Source organism: Pocillopora damicornis, chromosome 12 (assembly GCF_964200805.1).
Source record: "Pocillopora damicornis chromosome 12, jaPocDami1.2, whole genome shotgun sequence".
Taxonomy (NCBI): domain Eukaryota; kingdom Metazoa; phylum Cnidaria; class Anthozoa; order Scleractinia; family Pocilloporidae; genus Pocillopora; species Pocillopora damicornis.
The window spans coordinates 12,311,141-12,336,382 of NC_142681.1; the positions used below are offsets into that span (position 1 = coordinate 12,311,141).

Here is a 25,242-nt window from a genome sequence, read left to right on the forward strand (position 1 = left end):
TGATGTTTTCATCAGAACCAGAGGCCATTCCAGCTGCTCCTGCTCCACAGAAGGTAGAAACACAAGGATGTTTAATAACTACAATATTGACCCTTATTGACTCTTTCACTTCTAGGATCTGAGAGAAAACTCTCTAAATGGAGGCCAAACAATATAGATCTTTCAGAATTAATCTTGAGAATTGGTTGTTACAGCCTGATGTGATACCTGTTTGTCAGTTGACAGTACAGAATTAAAACCCAACACTCAATTCTCCAAAGTTTAGTCAACTAAATCTTTTCCAGCCTCCATGATGACCAAAAGTGTCACAGCTTGGAGTGCTTCAGATAGGCAGTGACATTGCTTTGCAAAACTCAAAATGGTGATGTTCATCGTCAATTTTTAAGCATTGTCAAGGATAAATGAATGGGTAGCTTCACACTTTGATCATTTGAACACTATTTCTCTTTGATTTTAGCCAAAGCCTCTGATGCAGATCCCAGTGACAATTTCAGAGCCACCTGTACCTAAAGAACCTCCCCCAGAATTTGAATTCATGGCTGATCCACCATCTATATCTGCATTAGATCTGTGAGTAAACTTAAAATTTGCATTTCACTAAATGCATGCCTTTCTCTTTAGAGTTGTGTACATTCACAATCAGTAACCTTAGGTGTATTTTACTATAAATTGTTGTTATTGTACTTGATTTTAATACAATCTGTTTACTGATAATCCACCGAAAACTGACTGGCATGTTACTGCTGTTCAGTTGGTACTGATACAATGTACATGTGCTTGTAGCCCTAGCTTTCTGAAATATTCTCCCCAAGATACTGTCACTGTACGGTAAATTGTTGAATTCTTATGACAAGACTTGCCATGCATTATGTCTTTAATTCACCTCAATGAAATATTTTTGAAGGAATCAATTCAGTTGGTAGCTATAGACTGAGAGTTTTAATTAATCCTCTCTGGTCCACTGGTGACCAAGGAGGAAATTTCCATTACCTAGTACACTTCCAATCAGGAAATTTGATAGGAGGAAAGAAATATATCAACTGGAGAATACTTTTTGATTTAACACCAAATCTTATAAGCAAAAGTAAGGAAAAACACTGTAAGATGGTGTAGAGAATTGATGTAAAGGTACATGTAGGTCTTGGGAGTGAAAAGGTTAGTAACTCACTCAATAACTTTTCTGATTAATGCAAATCATTGTTTTATATTCCTTTGAAACACACAGGAATATTGTTAAACTGACTGCACAGTTTGTGGCAAGGAATGGACGTCAGTTCTTAACTAATCTCATGAACAGAGAGCAGGTACTTTTGCCATGAGACACTTCACAAACATGAGACAATTCAGTTACCGTAAAAACCCACAGATAAGCCGCACCTTTTTTCCAAAAATCGTTGCTAGAAATTGGGGGTGAGTTTATCTGCGGGAGCATTTGAAAAAGGTGTTGTGAATGTTTTCCATTTTCATGTGCGATCTAATGCCTGGTTACTAAGCTTCGAATGTTCTGCTCGTGTTCTTGTTGTTATGCAAAAATCTATGAAAAACTGTGTTGAATGAAAAAATTCTTGTCGACAAATACCAGAAAAAGGTCAATCGTATGGCAAAGTTGGTAGAAATGATGTTCATTATGAGTAAGACTTTGAAGTATTTTCCATTGCAATGTTAATAGTGGGTTTATGTTCAATGAACAGTGGATTAAGAAGACTTCTCAAGACTCAACTTTGGATTTTTTTTTATTTCTTTCAAAAAACTTTTTTTCCAAAATTTGAGCTGCTAAATTCAGGGTGCAGCTTATCTGTGGGTTTTTACAGTATTCATGCACTATTAAAAACATTATATATCTCGGTTAGTATGTGCATTATGATTGGTCAATTTAGCATGCCATATTCCAGTGTATGGCCCACTGAATTCAAAAGTTTGTTTGAATTGAAATCTTCCCTCTCTATTTGAACCCAGAGATATGATAAAAATCTTACTAACCTTGTCTGTACTGTTAGTTACCTTGTTTTTTTTTCCATTCAGATTTATGGCCTGGGCTAGCTTTATGACCTTAAGTGTCCAAGTTGTTAACTATTGCTGCTATGTAGTAGCCAAAACTTTCTACTTGTTGTGGAATCAAAATGATATCATTTTGGGTCCCTTGGTAATGATGATAACACTCATAGAAACTTGATTTAGACTGAAAAGACTGATCATAGGGAAGACGCTGGTGTAAACTTGTGATCAGTATATATGAATAATAATGAGAGACTTACTCCTCTTACCAGAATAATAATGATATATCTTAAATTTTTGAAAGAGCCATGGTGATATGCTGTTACAATCTTTATTTATTTTGCAGAGAAACTATCAGTTTGACTTCTTACGGCCACAGCACAGTTTGTTCAACTATTTCACCAAGCTTGTGGAACAGTATACAAAGGTGAGATTTGCCTCAAGATGAATTTACTTGTTCAGGGCCTTGTAGAAAATGGCATCATTCCTTCTTCATTGTATTTTCATATGAACATGATCATGTACTGCAATAGGAGTGATAACTGTATTGAGTAAATCTTACATTTTGTCAGGTTTTGATTCCCCCAAGTGATATCAAAGAGAAGTTGCAAAAGGATGCTTATAAACCCAAAGAGGTATCAGAACTGTTTACTATGTTTTGACAAAGTTAAAATCATTTCTTAAACAATGACTCTCATACTTAAGCAAATCTTTATTAAGCAATAAACCACCTTTCTACTGGTTTACAAAATTACCAAAGCTATAGAAAGAGCGGAACCTTTTTTTCGAGGGTATATCATGATATGCTCGTGGAAACTGGAAAGGCAACCAATTTCCTCTGCATTGTATTGTAAGATAGTAAAAAAAAAAGTTCCCCCTGGAAATTGTGAGACTTTTTTTCTCATGCACCATTCACATAGATCCACCAAGATATTCAAAATATTAGTAAACTATCTTGGTTTTAATTAAAGAAAACTTTTAGTATGTCTGGTGACAAGCTTCTGTGTATTCTAATTGTCAGTCAGAGAAGCTGAGATACTTTGCATCTTTTTAGATTCTGGATTGTGTCATGTACCGTGTTGAGTGGATTAAACAGCAAGAAAGAGAAAAAAAGAAATTAGAGGATGAAAAAGAAAAAGAAAGAGGTTGGTCTCTGCTTGATTAACAACAGCATTGCTGTGAAACTTAGAATCAGAGAATTATTGTTGTTGAGCCTTTCTCGCAAATTTGGAAATGACAAGAATACAATCTTATTTATATGGCTTCTCTGAAGGGAAATATACATGTGCGTGTAACCTCAATAGCAAGAATGATTACAATTTTAATATTTCGTATTGAAAATTGCAAGTCAGTGCAGCTCATATGATGAGACATTCTGATATGTATATACACATAATGACGTCTTATGGGCAGACAGACAAAACGCTTTACTTTTCTTTTAGCAGTTTGTTTCTATTTCAGATTTAACTCTGGTTTTAAAGTTCTTTTTGAAAAGAATTTTACTTTCTTGTTGCATGTTTATGCCAAATAGTTTGTTCTGAGTACGGTAGCTATCAAGGTCTCTCCTGTTAGTGCAATCTTTTCTTACTCCTGGTGAGTTGCAGGAGTTTCATGTGTCTATTAAAATTTCTCCATTGGCTCAAAGTTGATTTGCAGTGATCAGTTAAATCCTTTCCCTTCTTGCAATATAGTTGCATTTGCATCAGTGGACTGGCATGACTTTGTTGTGGTGGAAACAGTGGAATTTAAAGACAACGAAACAGGTTGGTTTCTCACATTACATTTCTACAAGAGTAAAACCCTCTAACTATGATATCCCTACATTATCCAGCATTCAGGTTGTGAGGATATTTAAACTTATCAGATAGATTCTATTATCTTGATCTAGCAAAAATTCTTGTAACTAATTTACAGGTGATGTGTATTGGCTAGAAGGGCGAATTAACAATCAAATCTCGGGAATTAAAGAGTTCATTGATGAGTGATCTGCTTGACAAAATGCTGTTTTTAGGTTGTCAGTAAGAGAGACAGCCACCATTATTGGTAATCCCAGTTTCACAGCTGTCTAATGGGAAAGCCGCTGAAAACCTGCGTGGAAAAGAACTATGAAACAAACAAAATTTTACACTTGCAGATAAAACTTACTCTTTTGAAGCATCTATTTTAATTTATTGAGATCCTTATATTGTGTTGTTTTAGCCAACTTGCCTCCACCAGTAAGCAGAGAACAGCTTGGAGCCAGGATATTAGCGCAAGAGCGATACGAACAAGTACAGGTGCGTACAGTACATGTAGCTTGTGATCAATTTAAACTTGATAGTTGCATGTAGATGCCTGTTCCATGGTCCTTTTTAAGACCAAAACTGAAATGCTCATGATTATTTTTTGTAGGATGATGGTCCTACGCCAGATGATATGGAAGTCAACATGGATGTGGAGATGGAAGTTGACGAACCAGAGCCGACATTGTTACAAGTTCCTCCACCTCCCCCTCCTATGAAGGATTCAACTGGGGTAAGACAAGCCTATTTTACTACATTCGTGTACCTATCGATCTACCCACATTGCACCTACACCTTCGTCAGCATGTGTAAAGATTAAAATTTGACTCTGAAACAAGACTCTGAAAAGGAGAATGGGAGAAGAGCTCTACAATATGTGGTTGTCCGCGAACGCCTTATAAGTGTGCTTCTCTTTGTGTGTATGGATCTTTTGTAAAGACTGTGACGACCATGTTATTTTCATCTTTCAGAAAAACACAGACATGAATGAGGTGCCTCTTCCACCGATCCCCTCTGAACCTGGCCCCAAACCGCCCCTACCTCCCACAGCCCCAGGATCGAACATCCAAATCCGGAGAAATTATGATCCAAAGGCTCCTAAAGCGGCTGCACCCCTGGCTCAGACGGACAAGTTCCTGATCTCACCAATCACAGGCGAGCGGGTTCCTGCAGAGAACATGGCCAAGCACATGAAGATAAGTCTGTTGGATCTGCGCTGGAGGGAGCAGAGAGATAGAGTGATGCAGGAGAAGAAGGAGCAGGAACAAGTGTTTGCTGAAGGTAAAAGCAGTGCTACTGGTCACTCTATCTGCCGTGTAAACTCACTATAGGGTTAGAACAATAAACGAAGGCACAGAGAAGGGGCTCCTGGTCATGGCCTGTGGACTGTGTCAATTTTACAAAAGCTATTTTTAGAAAGTAATTTTTAATTAGTGTTAACAACTGAGTTGAAAACGTAAATTAGCCACTGTAAAGGGTAAAAAAGCTGACGTTTCGAGCGTTAGCCCTTCGTCAGAGCGATTTAGAAAGACTATTAAGTGGATGCCTGTTTTCTGAGACGTCTACTTGAAGGAAAACTGAGGCTATCTTAGGTTAGTTTTTATGCTTAAAATCAATGCAGTGACGGAGCGGAACTTACGGAGCGGACGTCCGCGAAAGTGGAATTCGGTGAAAGTCCAAAGCTCAAAACACCTTAGATGGAATCAATATTCGTTTGGTTACGATCTTTGACGTCTGGAAGTGTATAAAGCTTGTTCCGTCCAGGTTGCTGGCTTAGTTGTTTTTCTGTCTCCTATTTCAACTTCTTCTTCTCCTTCTTTCTTTACTGACCGAGACGAAGCCTAGGCAAAAATTATCCAATTTCCAACCGTCTTGAGCTTTTGCTGGGTCAGGAACACATTCATTCATTTGTCTGTCAGGTATGTCAATTGGAAGCAGTCTGAAGCAGCTGGCCGAGCGCCGTACAGATATCTTTGGAGCTGGTGACAAAGAGACTGTCATCGGTAAGAAGATCGGAGAAGAAGATATCCGAAAACCAGAGAAGGTCACATGGGATGGTCACACTGCTTCCATGGCGGCCACTTCACGCTTGCCTCAACAAGGCGTGACAATTGAACAACAGATCGAGGCCATACACAAATTGAAGGGACTCACGTGAGTATTAACTGAACACTGAGCTCCATTTTGTGCAAGATACTCGTCAGCGGACATAAGTTGTTTCAAGCTTTGAAAAAAGATAGTATGAAAGGAAAAATAAACAAACATTTATTTAATTTGCCTTGGTGGAAGCTATATTTCAACTAGCCCTCAAATTTTTCAGCTCTTGGAACAAAAGATTAAGTTTCAACGTACCTTTGAAAATGCATGTAGTAGAAGTTGAGCGCCAAGGCAAGGCGTAAATGTTTGTTGTTTAAATCCATCAAATATTTTTGCCTGCGCGCGATTGGTCTAAACGCTTCACTCGAACTAATATTCCCCCGCGAAAACTGGGGAATATCCGAGGATATACGCCAAGTGATATAATACCAATTTACAAACCTAACGTGTGCTGCTATCGCTCTCGGAAAACTACGATGGCCCACAAGGGACTCGCTGCAAAGAAAAAGAAACGCTGCAAACAAAAAACAATCGCTGCAAACAAAAAACAATCGCTGCAAACAAAAAAGTGAACGCTGCAAACAAAAAAGTGAACGCTGCAATCAAAAAAGTGAACGCTGCAAACAAAAAAGTGAACGCTGCAAACAAAAAAGTGAATGCTGCAAACAAAAAAGTGAACGCTGCAAAGAAAAAAGTGAACGCTGCAAACAAAAAAGTGATCGCTGCAAACAAAAAAGAACAGATCATGCGTGCGCATTATGCCCGAGGGACTGGATAGAGTTTTGCTCGTCTCCAGAGCCTACGAGTATTTCCCTCCATTTTTGCAGCATGATCTCGACACCAAAATAACGATTATCGTTATTTCTAAATTGGCCCTGAAATAACGAATAGCATAATTTCGGTGCATGTTGAGACCTTCGGGCTCGAAGCTTGGGAACTTGTATCCAGGGAAAGATAAAATGGCGGCTTACGGCGGCGAAGGAAATCTCAATAGTTTAATATTTTAGCGTGAAAAGGCTTGGGTGTTGCGATCTGGTTCTCAAGTAAAAAAAATCACGGTCTGCAATGGCACTACCACCTTTTGAACAACAATAAAACATTGAAACGATGGTAAAAAGCAGCAAGTTTCGAAGTCGAAACGAAAGATGGTTAAGCTGAGTTTCAGTCAAATATCATGACATTTGGGATGTAATTTCGATACCGAATAAATAGTTCTACATGGTTATACACGCATAGGATTCTGTTGTGTTCACGTGAAGGCCATTTCAGCCATTCCTGCCACTTGTAAGTGGTAGGAAATAAAATATATGCATACTTGTTTCTTATTTTAGCCCTGTGAAATCACAAATTTGATTTATTTCTTCTTTGTTTTAGGTGGTCATTACCCATTATTTTTGGAAGTCGATGCTGATGAGAAAGAAAAAATGTTTACGATTATTTCTTCTCTCGAACATTTTACTATTTAGGTACCAAATAATCTTCATACTGAAGATCATTGCATCCTATTATGAAAAAATTACCCTTGATTGCTTTGTCAACTGGAATGAATAATGTAATATACCTTGTGATTTGTGGGTTTTTCACAAGTAAACTAGAAATACTTGAAGAGGGTAATGATGTACTTAATGCAGAGCATTTGGTACAAAGTCTGCTTTGCTGTAATCTACCTGAAGGTGCTTTTTATATGCTAGTAAGACTTGCACGGCCCAGTCAAAATGTTTTTGAGTAGTAGACAAGCTGGCTGTAGTAATTATAGGCAGCAGAGGCCAAACGTCTTCCTGAAAAGCAGTCTGAAAAGTGTGAAGTTAGCGGAAGGTACTTCATTGTAGGCAGCCAAATTGTAAGCTGCCAGCCCATTTTGAGTGAGCAGTAAAACTCAAGATTGGCTATTTTAGCTAATTTTATTGAGAACCAAATTCCCAGCAACGGGCACATTTTTACTGGGCTATTTGTTATTTAACTACTTAGTAATATTCTTATTAAAATTTACTGCATTCCTTTCTAATAATTTGCTGCTGATTGTATGCTGTATATAGCTTATGATTTGTGTGATTTTCACAAGTAAATTAGAAATACCTGAAGATGGTAATGATGTACTAGATAATGTACTTGATGCAAAGCTATTTTGGTACAAAGTGTGTGCCTTGTCCGTAGGTGATTTTGCATGCTAATAAGACTTGTAATTCAAATAATATACATCAGCTGGAGTGGGAATATTGAAAGAAAAATACAGAAAGAAACATTGATAAATAAAATAAATCAATAGAAATGACAAAAATCATGGTTTTATCTCCAAATTAAGCACTTAATCGAAGATCACTGCACTGCTCAGGTCCAGAAGGCTGAAAGAGTACTGTCTACTGTTAGTTTGATTTTTGTCATTTCTATTGATTTATTTTATTTATCAATGTTTCTTTGAATTATGATTCAATGATCTCTTTCAATAGTGCGGGTTCGCTCATGTAACCTAATCTCCCACATATGTATGTATGTATGTATGTATGTATGAGCTCAGTTGAAATGTTTTTGAGTGGAAGGCAAGCTGGTGATAGTAATGGGCAGCAGAGGCTGAACCTTGTCTTGAATGGAAGTGTGAAAAGTGTGAAGTTAGCGGCAGCTATATTGTGGCAGGCAGCCAAATTGTCGGCTGTGGCACATTTTTACTGGGCTGATTGTGTGTAGTATATATGTGCACTTCTTTTAGGGCATTAAACAGGTTAAAGTACTAAGAAATCCTCTGTGATAACTTGATAATTCAAGATGTGAAAATTTTTAATAATAAGGTAAAGCTTGATCATTCTTAAGAGTTTCCATTTGTTCTGGAAATTTGGGGGAGAGTCAGGGGAGCATTATTTATACATTAATAATTTACATAAAAAGTAAAAAAATCAAAGTGCTCTGTGAGCAAACTCGTGAAATGAGACATGATTTTTTAGATTATGTTTAATGTTATCTGGTTTAGGGAATTTTGTGGTTGATTGTCATATCTAGAGTACGAGCAGTAGTTCAGTGTTCGCTAATGTAGCAAAGAAACAAAGTAACGTTGGGATAAGAAGGCATTACAATTGAAATGATCATGCTATTACATTTGACAAGGTGGATGATGTCATGTGTTTTAAACGTCTATCATTTTTGTTTCTGGTTCAAAAGAAAAGGTTGGAAGCAAATGTGGGTGAAAAGTGAAATTTACTGTCTTTCGTTATAAATATTAGAAAATCAAGGCAATACTGTCTTAATGAAAACATTAACGATTCCCTCTTTATCAAATGAGACAAACGGGAACGAGTTTTGAGTGATATAACTAAGCCAAGCCTGCCACCGTCATTTTGGATCTCCGCCTGGGTAGATTTAGGTCACGTGCTAGGCAACGTATGATCAATAACAAGATAGAATTTCATTTCAGGCCTATTTATCAATTTTGTGGTGTGTAACTTTCGCATTTTAGTACGTTGTATGTATGTTGAATCTTCAAATTGTCTTGAAACTTAAAAGAAAATTGTTCTTTAAAAATTCACTGAAAATCGGTAGCTAAAATTGTTTGTTTAGGTGTTATCTGATTTTCGTGTTAACTTGTTATTTCGTCAGTCGCCGGTATCTTTTGTTGCTTCACACAGGAAAAACACACGCGACGAAACGTAATGATCAATTTTGTCCTCAATCTCACGCTATAACAGAAAAAGCTTTTGAACATCTGTAAACTCCGAGCGCTTCGCAGTAAGTGATATTTTCAATGAATCTTCGGATTGTTTTCAAGTTCAAGGATTGTAAATTACAATTTTATGAAAAACGAAGGTTGTTCTGTTATTTCAGTGTGAATCCTTGCATGCCTGCCAGTCGCTGGCGCCGCTTGTTGAAACTAAAACGAAAAAAAAAACTCTTTTAAGATTATCATTGGCTTCTTTTTCACCCCACCACTATTCTTAGCAACAAAGGTCGCCATTTCGTCTGTTTATTGCTCGCCAAAAACTATAAAATGCACTCAAAAGCCTAAAATCTAAAAAAAGTTTACAGGAATCGACCAATCGAGCGAGCGAGCGAGCGAGCGAGCGAATGCCATTCCCCACATCGTATCTATAACTCGCTCTTGCGCATGCGCGCAATTCACGAGTTAAAAAGGACCAAGGTAAAATCCCAATTTGTTTTAAGAGTTGATTTTATTAAGCGAAAACCCTGGATACTTAAGCTGAATATAACTGAAGAAAACTATTTGCTTGCTATCCGTTCATCTTTGAATGCTGCTACCATATTTTTGAAACAAAAGCCAAATGAAATGCACATAAACAACTATAATGCAGATTGTCTAACAGCATGGAGAGCAAATATGGATATACAGTATGTATTAGATGTATGTGCATGTGCTGTATACATAGCAAATTACATATCAAAATCACAAAAAGGTATGAGTGAACTTTTGAGACAGGCTTGTACTGAAGTTAGAGAGGGCAATTGCAATATAAAACAGCAAGTAAGAGCTATTGGTAGTAAATTTTTAATAATGTAGAAATACGTGCACAAGAAGCAGTTTATACCACATTGCAGTTACCCATGAGAAAAGTATTGAGACAAATCATTTTTATAAACACTTCACCTCCTGATGAAAGGGTAGAGTTTTTGAAGCCTATAGAAGACATTAAAGAAATGGATTATGACTCTAAAGAAATATGTACCACTGGGTTACTTCAGAGATATTGTAAGCATCCACCAAAATTAGAAAATTTAACACTAGCAGATTGGGCTGCATGGTATGATAACTGTAGTTCAAAGCCATATGTTAAGGAAACACATGAGATTGATATTGATGGTCTTCCATTGGAAAAATACATTGATGATGAACAAAATGATGATTATGATGAGTTTGTCAAGACAACAAACAGTAAAACAAGGAAACATAAAGCTAGGGTTTTAAGAAGTGTGTGGTTTAACAAACAAAAAGAACTAGAAAAACATTATCGTGAACTTTTAATGCTGTTTACTCCATGTATTCGTCTGCTTCAAGTGCCTCATTAATTGTTACCATAGATGAGGAAACGTGAATTATAGCAGAATTTTGCAGTAGTTGGCATGATTTTAGATTTTTTTGTGATTTTGAATTCTTTATTAGTTGTAGAAAAGCTAGTTTTAGAGATCCTCTTTGTCTCAGTAATTTTGACAGGAGATTTTTTCTGGAATGGTTCAAGCAGGTTCTTTCTTTGTTACGGTTCGTAACATATTCCCCTGACTTTGTTGGTATCACTTGTTTGCAAGAAGAAGTCAAAGTATGGGGTTTGCTTCTTTTTAGTGTTTTTGATTGGGCTCAAGGAGTGTAGATATCCCTGTATTTCAAAATCTACAAAAAGAATACGAAAAAAACCCAAGTTATGGACACACATGTAAGCATGATAACATGGTGCTTTGGGCTCTACTAGCGCTAGGCACAAAAATTAATTTGTATATTATATAAAGTTATTGATAAGTTTTATGATGAAAAGAATGGCATAAAATACCTTGAGAATCATTGCCGTTGGTTTGTTTCATTGAAGATGATCTGTTAAAAAAAGAATGCAGTGGTTAATTAATAATTAAAAAAAGAAACTAATGTAAATAATAATTCTGACATATTAAAATCGACAAAGAAAACTCATCAAAATAACACTTACGAAGATGCTGAAGGATTTTCCATTTTCCAAAAGTATGTAACCATAAAAATTGTGCAGATGTCTTGAAAAGAACAACGATGCAAATTTTAATCAAAAGCTACAGTATTATCATGACTAGAAAGTGTTAATCATTTATTTTAAGCCTATGATAAATTCAAAAACAGTTTAGTATTGCACAAATTCCTCTGTGATCTCTAAAGTTTCTAAAATTTGAAATGTAATTTGCGATTCAGGTAGGTTGGTGCATATATGATCAATGCAAGTATTGTTATCTGTGGTGGTACACTTAACTAATTGTCTGTAACCATGGTTATTTATAAAGAAATTGTAGAGTGGCAAACGATTAGCAACATTGAACCAGTTAATATTGAAATCACCAATTAAAAGATTGACTTCTGTTTGAAGTGAATCTAAAATACTCTGAAGTGCATTGCATAACTGTTCTATTGATCGTGCAGGAGACCTATATATTCCAATAATTGAAATATGTGGTATAACAATAAATCTTAGAACTGTTATTTCTATGCCATTTGTATTAGCACAATATGGATATCCTGTATAGTAGTCAAGACAACTATAAACTACAGTTCCTCCATATGGTCATATATTGGAAGGATTTCTTGCTGGTGCATCATTCCTGAACATGCTCTATTTGTTATCATGTGTTAAATTATACAAACTATCATCATCCAAGTTGCAGAACCTGCTTTCAGCAAAAATGCTTACATCAGTACTGGAGTAGTTGAGATCTGCACATACATCTTTGATGTGCTTATGCAAAGACCTTGCATTAAGATAACATATTTTCAAACTAATTTTTGGTACATTATATAATGCGTTTACTGCAAATGTCAATTGTCCTTCAGTTCTCAATCGATGCATTTCTGTCCGCACATCATCACTAACAGCTATTTTATTCTCACACAGGTCAGTCACATAGAGACCATCAATAGTTGTTACTCTACTTAATCCTAGATAATGTATGTGAGGAATCGCCCTTCTTGTCTCAAAATTTACTATAATCTTTGTTTCAGTATCACCTCAATGGAAATTGTTTTTGCACAACATGCACTGACTTGGATCTGCTAACAGCAAACTGTGTACTAGTAGGCTTAATTGGTGTCTATGTTGGTTCAATACCATTAAAATACAACTGTCTGTTCTCATTCCTTGTCTTTACTCCTAAATCTGCATGATCAAACTGTACCCATATGATCCCTGAAGGCTTATTAGTATTATGTATTTGCATCAGTTTAATAACATTTCCTGCACCATTAGTCATGCCATCATCTGTCCTTGTATTCAGAGATATCTCAGTTCCTTCTCCAACTGCTAAGTGTAATATTGAGTGTAATTGTTTAGTCTTCCCAGGATCGCTCGGTATCTGTTTCAATAATTTGTCTCTAAGCTCCTGTGATTCAGCTCCAACTACACTATCATGAGCTTTGATAGAATAATTCATACCTGTAAGAGCATTGTGAGCTTTGCAGTTAAAATCATTCACTTTTGAATTTTGGATAAACAAATGTGGTGCATCTTTTGGATAGTTTGGATTACTTAATGCAATGCAGCGATTCCTTAATTTTGCAATGTCTTCATTTGTATGATTACCTTCTCTTAATCTGTTTAATAGCTCAGCAAATTCTTTGCTTTCCCTTTGCCTCATTATTTGTTTCAGTTCAAACATTTTGAAAAGCTCTTGCCACACATTAGGAGCAAGAATTCCATATTCATCATTGTTCATGTTCTTGAACATATAACCATCCATCACTGGTTGTAACTGGAATAAATCTCCAATAGCAACTATACTGACTGCACCAAAAGGTAGTGAACTACCTTTGATATCTTTGAGTCTTCTGTTTATTTGAACAGTGAACATGGTATTTCCCACCATAGATATCTCATCAATAAATATCTGTTTAATTCCACCTAGTTGACATTGTATTGTGTTAAGTCTAATTGAGTCAAGGCTTTTGTAGTTTCTTAATGACTGACTTGCTGGTATTGCAAGAGCACTATGTATGGTATTTCCCTTAATGTTATATGCCACTTTTCCAGTAGGTGCTAGCATCAATACTTTTGTTTGTGAAAAATCAATGCCAGGTCTAGTATTGTAATACTTCAATGCAGCCTGATATAAGGCTTCAGTGACATGTGATTTACCAACACCTGCACCACCACTAAGAAAACAGTAAAATGGTTCTTCAGAGGTCTTAATCTGATGCAATACATGATCAAAAAATTCTTTTTATTCTTTATTCAAAGTTTGTACCATGTGCCTGTATTCATCATCTGGTAATTCATTAATTGTCAGTGGTTCACTACTGTCTACAGATGGTATTCCTAAATCATCTGATAGATTATAATTGTCACTAAAATCAGGATGTAAATCCTGGTCCCCTTCTGCCTGATGTTGTCGTTCTATATTTTGTGTGCAGGGAGCTATATCATCATATCTGTGTTCTATTTGATTTATTTGTTGCTGGATTTCATTGAAATCTTCATTACAAACAGTATATTGTTTCATTTGTTCTTTAATAACATAGGAGAGAACCATACATCTATTTTCATATGATTCAAAGTTTCCTAGTAAATCCTCAGGCTTACACATGTTTTAATAATGCACTAAAAAGTTTTCTTGCATCTATTGAGAAGAGCACTAGTTTGGACGATATCACAAAAGACCCATTAGAAGATTTGTTCCTAAATGCTGGCACAGTACAGATGGTTGTAGATAATTCTATGCATGTCGTAGATCAGTTTCTTCCAAAAGCCATATAGAATAACTTTCCCATTACAAACTCTTTTACAGCTATTCTTGAGATGAAAGATTTGTTTAGACATCAACCTCATTTACCAAAGGAATTGAATGACACTCTTGCTGAAGGCCATTGTGTTGACTTTATTTTTGAAAATTACCAAATCATGCGTTGTATGCGACAATACTTATATGATGAAAATGCTAAAACCTGCAAACGTACTCGACTTTGTAGACTATACAACAGTATACAACATCAAACTTGCGTTTGCACACCATTTCAGGTGCCAAATTATACACGACTCAACAAGCCTGATGCTGTATAGAGAAGTTTGAGTCTGCTCAAATTTCTACTCGACAACTATAAGACTTCTTACAAGTCTAATATTTTATAGCATAATTACTATTAATAGAAAGTACCATTACATGTATTTATTACTTAGTTCTTGTATAATTATGAATTGTTACAGTTGATACTTATTTCATAATAAAGTTTCATGTTGTTGATAACAAAATTTATTATAAAAGTTTATAGCATAATTACTATTAATAGAAAGTACTATTACATGTTTTTATTACTTAGTTCTTGTTTAATTATGAATTGTTACAGTTGATACTTAATTCACAATAAAGTTTCTTGTTGTTGTTGTATCATGTAGTCATTGAGGATGATACTATTTTTCATATCACTGGGCACATGTAGTCGTAGACTGCCTATTTTTTTTAGCCTGAAAGACATCTGGGTTCCATGTCAGATATCGCTTCAAAGGAATACCGTGGCGGGCCACAGGCGGATCACCTTTCGAGTGTGTTGACATATTTAAATATACCCAAGAAATACGGAGAAATGTATGGAAATTACGGATGGAACGCTGAATGATAAAAGTTTTAACGCATCTGCGTCTGAAATTCTCATCAAAGAAAATGTCCCCTGCAACTTCGACGTACCAATTCCGCTGCCCTCCCTATTTAAATAAGTTTGCGGTAAAATTTCCGCACAACCCCATACTACATTATGCATTCAGTTCTTGGATAGAGAAAACAATGACAAAAACAATACATTACCATATTGGGAAAACAGATTTATTTTACAATAGTATGAGGCTATGCGGAAATTTTACTAAGTTTGCATCCATATGGAGAGAATGTTACTCATTTGCCTACCGGTGTGAAGGAGACAAAGATAGTTCCTTGACGACTTCACTTTTCATCGTACAATTCTTTAAAACCCTTTTAATTCTTTAAAAACCTCGCGCCGGTTCATCGCTCGAATAACATTTCGAGGTGTTCGTATTCTTAAGATCATTTCTTGTCTTACCTTTTGGAATGTTTAATACAGTCGTGGTGTTTAGGGAAAATAAGTTAACTTACGGATTATGTCTTGCCTGGAAGTTTTAAAATGATAGCGAACAGCGTGAGCAAGTTTCTATTATTCTCTCCTCAGTTAGCTATCGCATGGTTTAAATTATTCATTTACAAAAATCGCGCTTTGTCGAAGATTTGTTGTTTTACTCTAAGAACGAAGTGATAGCTTTTCCCAAGATTGAAATATAATAAGATTGATTTAGCGATGTTCATGTTTACATTAAGTCTGACCACAGGTGGCCCAAGCTCCAGCTGTGAGATGATCATCTTGCGCAATAACAGTCATGGCGGAATTATAAGAGTTTGTATGGGAATATTTACGACCGCTCTAAGGAATAAAAAAATACGTCAAATTCTCAAAAAAAATACCTCACTTTACTTCCACAGTGTATCATTTGTTATCTGACCGCTTACTTTGATGAAAAGAGCCCATTTTAGCGAATTGTTCATTTCGAGGTTTTCAACGTACATAAAATTATGAACGTTGAAAACATCGAAATGGACAACTCGCCAAAATGCGTCCTTTTCATCAAAGTAAGCGGTCAGATAACAAGCGACACAACTCTTATAATTCCGCCATGACTGTTATTGCGCAAGATGATCATCTCACAGCTGGAGCTTGGGCCGCCTGTGGTCTGACGCGGTAATTTGATTTTGAAAATATTGTTATGTGAGAACTCGTCAAACCACAGGCGACCCAAGCTCATGCCTCGAGAAAAAGCCAATGATTAATTCATGAACGTGAGCTTGGGCTACCTGTGGTCAAACATCTTAGAATTAAATTACCGAGCGCGAAATGTGTGGTGCGAACAAACTCACGGTTAACATGGTACTAATCCTACCACTAAAGGAGTGAATTTCATTATTTGGTCATTGTACTGTTTAGCGCTGTGTTATCATGCTGTCTACTCGATTCGTTCGAACTTCTAGAAATGGTTTGTCTCACAAAAAATGGAGCCACTTTCTCTTCGCTCGACATCTCGAGGCGTACCTAATGCTCGGGTCATGATAAACATGCTTGCGACACGATAAATTTTTCCTAGTGCTGGAATCTGAAGAATCAATCTCTGAAATTGATAGTCATCACATTTTGCAAGAGGCTTCCGAGCTGTGATCGTGTAATTAAACGAGCTCCTGGCAATATGAACTCACAAGCGCGCTGGTAAGCACATGATTAGCGTAAATAATTGTTGTTCACACTTGTCGAATTCGAGTTTTCGAGAGTCAGTTTCTGTAACCTTACTGGATGTTTTCTGTTGAATTCATTGAGGTACAATCTCGGAATTTCATAAGTGATTATGAACGATAAATTCTTATCGGCACCATAATTTTGGGGAGTTTTGTTAACACATTATCAGTTTACAATTCGTGAACCATTTCTGTAACCTGCTTTGATGTTTTCTCTTGAATTAATTGTGTCACACTCTCGGAATTTTAATCAGTATTTAAGAACGATAAATCCGTATAAGTAGACAAGTGACGCACATTTTATACTTTCCATACGATTTTAGGAAATTATACTTAATTGACTCTCGATAAATTAGCCTGGCATAACGCGTTGATCATTTTATTATTTTGTGGCCCCAAAAGCCCGCCTTATGAATCTGGAGGTACTGAACTCGATATGTTTGATACATAGGGCATCCTTCGAGCAGGAAGGTTAGAATAAAATTTATTTTACGACCGTGTATTGCACCCGGTTTACATTGAAGTTGTGGTGGTGATTGACCCTTTTTTACCAGATCTTTTTCATAAGCGCGCGTTCGAACGACTATGCGCCAGTGATGACCATAAGTCCGAAATTACGGAAAGTGTAGACTTGTGTGACTATGATTGCATAATTCAAGTCAGAAATGTTTTTTCTTGTGTGGTTTTCTCTTATTTAAGGCCAACAACCTGAGTTAAAAGTTTTTCGCTCTACTCTTTATTATACTTATTTTGTCTTTTCCAGGCCCCCAGCTAATGTGCGGCCATGTTTAATCAGCGGTTGGTTTCTGTTGAAACGACAATATTTAGTAAAATCCATGGTAACAGATCAAAAACAAATGGGAAGATGCGATTTTAGGTCGCCAAAAGTGCGGGGCATTTGAGCTGGGCTCCTCAGCTCACCGAATGAGCGATCCTTAGACTGTTTGGTGTGATGACAAACGAAAGAGTGCGACAAACCGAGTTTTTATGCGGCCAAAAGGAACCTTTATATGATTTTGAAAGAGTTTTTACTGAACTTGTTTGAACTGAGCCCGCTAAGCAACAATCTTATTAGTGTGAGTATTGTCTATCGTTAAGTATTTAAAAGTTTTCAACTCCGGATATTGCATTTCTAGTGATCTGATTAGTTCACCTCGCTCTCGTATCAGATTATATTCCAAGTCACCTTATATGAAAATGTATTGCACCAGCTGTTGCGGAACTGAAAGACGCTTCAAATATCCAAATTCTGAAGATTTAATAAAGTTTAATAAAACAATTATTCCATTCGCGCTTGTTTGGTACGAGATTGGCTATAGCTAGGTCAGCGCCACGCACCTCGTTGGCTATTTACCATTTCATATCCAATGCGCACTTATAAAGAAATTGTTAAATATCACTTTGAAATGGATAAAAAGTTTAGTTTTTTTTTTAAGAGAAACAACAGCTATGGAGAAGTGACACTTGTTTCACCAGTGGACTAAAAAAGCTTAATAAGATTTGTCTCGTAGGTGCTTTTTCTTTATGTCTGTGTAGTATGGTCACCCTTCAACAAAAGAAACATTGCCAACTTAGAACAAATTCAACGCAGTGAGGAATACACTGAATATAGCGCCTAAGTAAATTAAATTTATTACCTTTACAATAATGTAGGGTAATTCATGTTAGAGTTTTCTCTTTTAAAAGTCTTAAGAATATACATGATTTAGATATTTTTGAAAATGTATTTGGATGTTCCGTTCTCGTAACCAGTCTTGAGAAATATTGATTATTTAACACTTGAAGTCCCTTTAGCCGTACAGAAACTTTTAAGAATTCTTTTTTTACCTGAGTTTGTCGCCCATGAAACGAATTATCTCTCAGCATTAGGGAATTTAACACCTTACCCGTCTTTCGCAAGAAATTGTTTAATTATTTTTGTGATAAGTTCAGTGCCAATTTTTATCGTAAGAAATCGTTTAATTATTTCTATGATAAGTTCGGTACCAATTTTTTCATTGTAATTATCTTATTTCTATCATGAGTTTAGAGTATTTTTTTTGTAATTAGTTTTTGACCTTTTTTTTTTAATAAGGTAAATAATCAAGGCGGCTTCAGTATTTGAGTAATTTTGAGTAGCTTAACTATTTTAAAGGTATTTTTTTATTGTTTTTTTTAACACCAATGTTTTAAGTAGGTAAATAATCAAGGCGGCTTATTTTAAGGAATCTTGTAATCTGTTTCAAGGTTTCCTCAAATTGATTGAATTGACTTGTTCAATGTAATTAATTTGGAATTTGTATTAAAGATTGAAGATTAAAGATTGTTGATGTCTTGCAAAAAGACAGCCAAAGAGAGAGAAAAAATATCTGGAATATGAGAAGAGTTTTTATCACAAGCGTTTCGAGCGTTAGCCCTTCGTCATAAGCACAGGGCTGACGACGATTTGAATTATCAACTCAATTGATAAAATGGCATCTCTATACAACAGGAATTTGTTTATGATATCGCGCACAGTGACCTTGCCAAGAAAAGTTTAGAATTAACGGTTTGGAATCATGATGTTGGAAAAAGTAACGATTTTATAGATAAAAGACCTTAGGTTTCCTGTACCGTTTACATATTGACATTTGCGCTGAATCAGGAGGATTTAGAGTGGCTTCTATTGAGTTACCTTACAGACTCATGAGATGGTAAAGCATTGTGGGTAACACTTACCCTCTTCCCCTGTGGCATAAAGAGATGAGGAATATTCCTGATTTGATTTTAAATTCTAGAATGCTACACCCTCCCCTATTATGTCAAGGAGACAAATCCGCGGAAATTAGTTTAGCATATCTTTGAAAAGTAAAGAGAGCTTCTTGACCGATTACCTTCAAAGCAAAAACCCAGAGTAATCATAACAGCTATTTGAGACAAAGGTAACTTTCACAGGGAGCCCATGGTATACAAAGTAAGTGCAGGAAGCTGGCCTTAAATGCTAGAAAATGCGAGTGATCAAGGCTCGATTGGGTAAGTTTGGCATCTGATTGGATGAGAAGATGGCGCAAGTTTTCTTGACCAATCAAATGGCGCAGTGAAGCTAAATCACTGCAGTCCCACATTTCCTTCGACACTCTTTCTAGAATTGCTTTAAGTAAAAGGAAATATTAAACAACAGCATGTCTTTCGTAGGTGGAGTTGTGATGGATATTAACTGGACCGGAAGTACATTGATGCACTGGTAAGCCATTCTGGAAAACCCAAACCAAGCACACACTTATCGGCACGCGCTGGAAAAACTAACCGATCACGAACTGGAATAAGATGTTGGGCTTAGTTGTAATAAATATTCGAAGAAGTCTCATGTCAGTTGTGTTACTCAATGTCACAGCGGTTCACCCAATACTAATCACTTCTCGTATAATAACCATCACAAGGCAATGGAGAGGGTAGAGACCAGGAGATAAAGCTAACGGTGTCTGCCCATAGAGCTGTTTTCGACTGAGTGTTGTGAAAGAAAAAACCAAAATAATCACCAATGAAATGAAAGGAAGATATTTCATGGAGCCGATAAGAACTCAGAGTGAAAACGAACTGTTCGAGTGAGGCGCACGAAAATTCAAGTGACCAAGTCGTGATTGGTTTTAGTTTTGCATCTGATTGGTTGAGAAAGTAGAGCACGTTTTCTGGACCAATCACAAAGGGAAGAAGAGCAAACCTAGCAGTCCCAGATTACCATCGACACTCAATTGACTTGCCCAAACGGCTGCCTGAAATAGTCAATTCCTGAACTATCACCGAATTTTCAAATTAGAGAAACTTTCGGACGAAAAAGGGACTTTATGGCGGGGTAAACCTGAAAAAATGCCCATTTTTCACTCATTTTTCACAGCTAGGACTTACTTCAAAACTTAGGCAAACTATATATCCCTGGAAAGCTTATGACTTGAAGATCATGGAAAAAATATTTCAGACTCTGTAATAGGATACCACTCATTTAATTGAGCCACCTGCTGGGTTCTACCAGGGGTTACTTAAGAAAAGATAACTCCTTCTGAAATTAATAAAAAATAAGGTTTGTAGTATCAATTCAAAGAAGACATGTTGCTTATTGTTATAAGCAGAGGGATTTCTAATATGTTGAAAACATTTTAAATGATGATCAATTAAATTTGACATGGAAAATCAGAGGGGTGTTTCACTTCACAACTTTAAGTACATACATCATATGGAAAATTGCCCTGCCTATAACACAAAACTTATCAAAAGGAACAAATGCTGAAAATTTTAGATCAATTGGATGAATTGTTGTCAAGGTATCTTTTCTTGAAGACAAAATTATTGCGTAATGAGAAAATAGCCTTTAAACTTACAGATAGCAATCAAACTTAATTTTCTACAATATGTAACCATTATAGAGGCCCAAGTGTTCATATTTTGTCCACAGGAATATCTAAAAGTAATTTAAAAGCCTCCTGGTTCATAAGTGACTCCTTCAGCTTCTCAAAGGGCTTCCTCTCAACGAGTCCTCTGAAGTCGCTCCCCTTGACGCCGTCTCTTTTCCTTCTGCATAACCTGCAAATCAGACTTAACCAATCTTTTACTGTCTTTTGCATGTGTTGCCACTCTTGTACAAACACCACCAGGGATACAAATTGCCGAATTGCAAGTCCATAATCTTTCTGGAACTTCTTTATTCTTGTGTCAGACAGTCTCCCTATACCACCAATAGGTTTGCCATCAGCTAGTTTCCCTTTAGTTCTGGCCTTCAGGTTCAACAGATGTTTGTCCATCCTTTTTTGGACATGTCCCATGCAGTCTAATTTCTTCATTTTGATTTCTCCATAAACATTTTCCACACAATTAAAGGCCTTGCTATCACCATCGCTCACCATCCATCTGTACCTCAGGTTGTGACGTTCCACTGACCTTTCCAACAAGACTACAGCTCCTTCACACTCCATTGCTGGTGAGCTACCAGCAAAGTTTATGTCACATTCATGTTCAAACAACCACTCCTCAAATTCTTCCTCATTTACACCTTTTGCTTTCTTTAAAGAACATTTCTGACATGCCTTTGAAAGGACACGGTAGTCCAAAACTTCACCAGTGTCCACTGAAATGACAAAAGCCACTCCAGTTAACAAGGTAAACCCTCGTTTGGCCCAAGTACCATCAAAACTTGCAACAGTATCCAGAGTATCATCCAGATCTTTTTCTGGGTTTTCTTCCAAAATCTGCTGCCGAAGTCTCTCTCCAGCTTTTCTCATGTCCTCCTTTGCTTCATCCTCAAGAGCTTCCAGGATGTTGTCCACTTGTTTGTAGTAGGCAGGCTTAGAAAGGCAGGGCATATTCATTATACCACAGAATGTGGCAAGGCCTTTGTAACCACTGCCACTCTCTATAGCATGGTAGACAACTCGGCGGTTAATGTCATATGATTTCCCTCGCTGGGTCACACCACTGGATGTTGGAAGTGGACTGGATTCCTCTCAGGAACTGCACTGAAGGGAAAACTGTGACATCAGCCCTGCTCTTGCACTTTTATCTTCCTCAAGAGTTAAGGTGCCTAAAGTCAAATCAAGTGAAAAATTGTAAGATAAATCGGGCAATTTTATTATAAGCAAAGTAAAGACCTCAAGTCAGAAATACACATTCTGTGATTTTTCCCCTTAATTTATTGTTGACAACTTGTATATGCACAATACCAAAAAATCTTTCTCTTACCCAATCCAAGATTTAATAGATAAATCAGCGTATTTAGCAGGGAAAAACTGGAACTAAGGGTCGATATGACATGGGAAATAAGTCATAATCGAGAACAGAGAAAGACAGAGATTTCAAAAAAAATTCTCACCTTTCTCACACACGTGTGCCTTTGAGACGGCCGTGGATAAATTTTTCACATTTATTAATCTATATCCCTCGCTTTCCTCGGTATTGAAGGTAAACTCTTCATTAGAGCTGTCTAGGCTCCTCGTCAGCATATTTCATTTTCTTTCTAGAGGAACCAACGGTTTCTTTGGAGTCCGCCGAGCTGGAGAGCTGATTTTCATCCCGCGAAGTGCTCGGAGTTAAGGCGGCGATTTCGCCAACATCAGAAGCTGTTTCTTCAGACTCTTCTTTTTGTTTTCGCCTTCCAGAAAAATTTCTTTTTCTTTTCTTCCTGTAGACAGATCTACTTTTCTCTCCGACCATTTTCGATATAACTTTTCCTTTGATTGCTCCGAGTACACTGAGTGTCACATTCGACCAAAGCTGCCCCTAAATCAATGCCATTATGGTTTTGACCCTAGAAAAACCATTCAGATAAGACTAAATAAAGAATCTCTCGTTAAATCCTGCCCGTTTGGAGCTTGGTTGCCAGAATAACACGTCATAAACAACTGAAAAATAAAAAATAAAAAAATACTCTTCTCGTTGTCATGGTAACCACGTCATTACTAGAGCGGGAATTTTGAAATCGCTCAAAAAGGCAAAAATTGTGAAAATAAGTGGAAAATTATTTTTCCATAGCAGAGTTGAATACCCAAAAGTACAAATTCCGAGAAAAAAAAACTCATTTTTTGAGCAAATTTCAGGTTTACCCCGCCTTAACTTTTGAACTGATAAAACTGTCTAGGCAAATCCGTTTAATACGGTTAACTCCCTGCGCACTAAAAGTTTGTCTCTTTCCGAGAAGTGGATGGACAAGACAGACGAAACACAATTGCTATTTATTTTTATTAATAGCGGTCGAATTATAACATTTTTCAATTAAAACACAGAATGGCACAAAACAAACAAACTAAAACAATAAGCAAACAAGATGAACACTTTCCTTAGAAATTTTGAGAGAATCTGTGGATAGGTCATTGCTCCGAAATAGAATCATATTCCAGATTGAGACGGAGACACTCAACTTGGATCGAAAATGTTCCTGATTTGAAAGGATTCCCAGCTTAGTTGAGATACACTTAAGACTTAACTCTGAATTGGCCACATAGTTTAAGAAGGTTACTATGTTCTTAGTTTCAGAGGTATTCAAGATATTGTCAGCGACGACTTATTCCACCCCTCCCTCCCCCCTTGAAAACCACGTGATACCCCCAAATCCTCCGACTCCCACCCCCCTCCGTAGGTGATGAATAGTAATAGGTCCCTTGATCGGGGGGGAGTTGAGGGTGCAGGGGGGAGGAGTTGAGGGCATAGGGGAAAAATTTATTTTTTGTCATGTTAGTAATTTTCGTTATTTTCAATTAAAAATAAAAATGCCTTTTGTTACTCTATATGTATGCCACATTATTTAGGAAAAAATATACATTTTTGTTTTCATACACCTGTCAATGTCAATTGTCCGTTGTCTCATTACTGAGGAGACTGACAGACACAATTAAAGAAATGATAACAACGAAGAATTTCGTCAATTTATAGAAACAATTTGTCCGATATATACCGCGGGCCAAACAGTTAGCTGAGAGAGCGACGAATTTTTGAAAAAAGCTTTTTATATTCCCTCTGACAGTGTAAAAGAAAAACAGTTGCATAGATTGTTAACAATAATTTGAAAGGTTGTGCCACAATAGTGTATTGGAAATTTTAAAATGTAATCTTAGGTATTAACATAATATATGTAAAGCCGTTAGCTATATAAGACCATATCACAGGGAATGGAAATAAAAAAAAACAGGAGTCGCCCTTGTTGTGTTTGTTGTGGTAGTCACGAATCTAGGTCTAAGGTCGAATCTAATCCAAGTCGCTAGGTTGCTTTATTTTGATAACCAAGCCGTTGAATCTCCAACCTTTAAAAGTTATGTCAAAATACGTTTAAAAGCCGGTTTTATCAAACTTAGGTCAAAAGTTGGCGGCGACGCAACTTCGAGAGGGGGGCAGCGCACTCCTGCTTCGGGGCGACGCAACTTGGGGCGACCTAGCAAGCCTACTGCCTTGGTGGCGACAAATCGCTAACACTCAAGACGATGGACGTCATTGAGCACGTATCCTTTACTTCAGAGGAGTTGGTGATACGACTTAGTCGTTCTGTTTCCTTCCACCCCTCTAACGGGGAACTCTCTTTCAAGAGTTGCACTCTGCGCTCATAGTAGTTAGGTCGACACGTCTTGCCTACATAAATCCAAGCGCGAAACAGAATTAACTGGTTTTTGAGCTGAGACCTGTACTTCTACTCCTTTCTTTTAGGTCTAAAAATAAGACTTCTGGTCCACAAAGGTGACGCAACATTAAAAAAGGGCTGTTGTCTTATTAGCTTAAGTCAACGAAATATGTTCTCTGAAATGTTATTGCAGTGTACTGTCCGAAAACGCGTTTTTAAATTCACTTGACTCGATTAGAAGATCAAATGTGCATTCATTAGAGCGACAAGTCGTTCAGTCTGGTTCAACCAAAATTATTACAATACATTTTTCCACTAACCCAGGCAAAGTGCGTCATCCAACCAAACTGGCCAGTTTGTTATAGGAAT

At 36.8% G+C, this 25,242-nt stretch overlaps 2 protein-coding genes, 1 long non-coding RNA gene and 1 pseudogene across 3 annotated transcripts in view; 2 read left to right on the forward strand and 2 right to left on the reverse strand.

Annotated features, from left to right (window-relative positions):
• LOC149036518 (splicing factor 3A subunit 1-like) overlaps window positions 1-5,949 on the forward strand; it is a 6,021-nt gene extending 72 nt beyond the window's left edge. The window contains exons 1-11 of the mRNA XM_089189522.1: window positions 1-53; window positions 458-570; window positions 1,226-1,304; window positions 2,342-2,422; window positions 2,568-2,630; window positions 3,050-3,140; window positions 3,687-3,758; window positions 4,195-4,271; window positions 4,387-4,509; window positions 4,748-5,057; window positions 5,696-5,949. The exon at window positions 1-53 is cut by the window's left edge and continues 72 nt beyond it. Of these exons, the coding sequence (XP_089045648.1) occupies window positions 1-53; window positions 458-570; window positions 1,226-1,304; window positions 2,342-2,422; window positions 2,568-2,630; window positions 3,050-3,140; window positions 3,687-3,758; window positions 4,195-4,271; window positions 4,387-4,509; window positions 4,748-5,057; window positions 5,696-5,934 (1,301 nt within the window). The 3' untranslated portion in view covers window positions 5,935-5,949. The remainder of the gene's footprint in view (window positions 54-457; window positions 571-1,225; window positions 1,305-2,341; window positions 2,423-2,567; window positions 2,631-3,049; window positions 3,141-3,686; window positions 3,759-4,194; window positions 4,272-4,386; window positions 4,510-4,747; window positions 5,058-5,695) is intronic.
• LOC149036512 (uncharacterized) overlaps window positions 1-25,242 on the forward strand; it is a 116,142-nt gene that overhangs the window by 61,005 nt on the left and 29,895 nt on the right. The gene's annotated exons all lie outside the window — the stretch shown is intronic.
• LOC149036519 (uncharacterized) lies at window positions 11,664-12,858 on the reverse strand (annotated as a pseudogene).
• On the reverse strand, window positions 21,211-22,771 carry LOC149036520 (uncharacterized). Its single transcript, XM_089189397.1, has 2 exons — window positions 22,639-22,771; window positions 21,211-22,350 (listed from the first exon to the last, which is right to left on the reverse strand). Exon 2 carries the CDS (start codon window positions 22,136-22,138, stop codon window positions 21,212-21,214), a length of 927 nt encoding a protein of 308 aa, XP_089045523.1. The 5' UTR covers window positions 22,139-22,350; window positions 22,639-22,771; the 3' UTR covers window position 21,211.

Excerpts from the sequence above, each read along its gene's own strand:
- LOC149036520 (XM_089189397.1), bottom strand. The coding sequence starts at position 22,138 with ATGAATATGCCCTGCCTTTCTAAGCCTGCCTACTACAAACAAGTGGAC.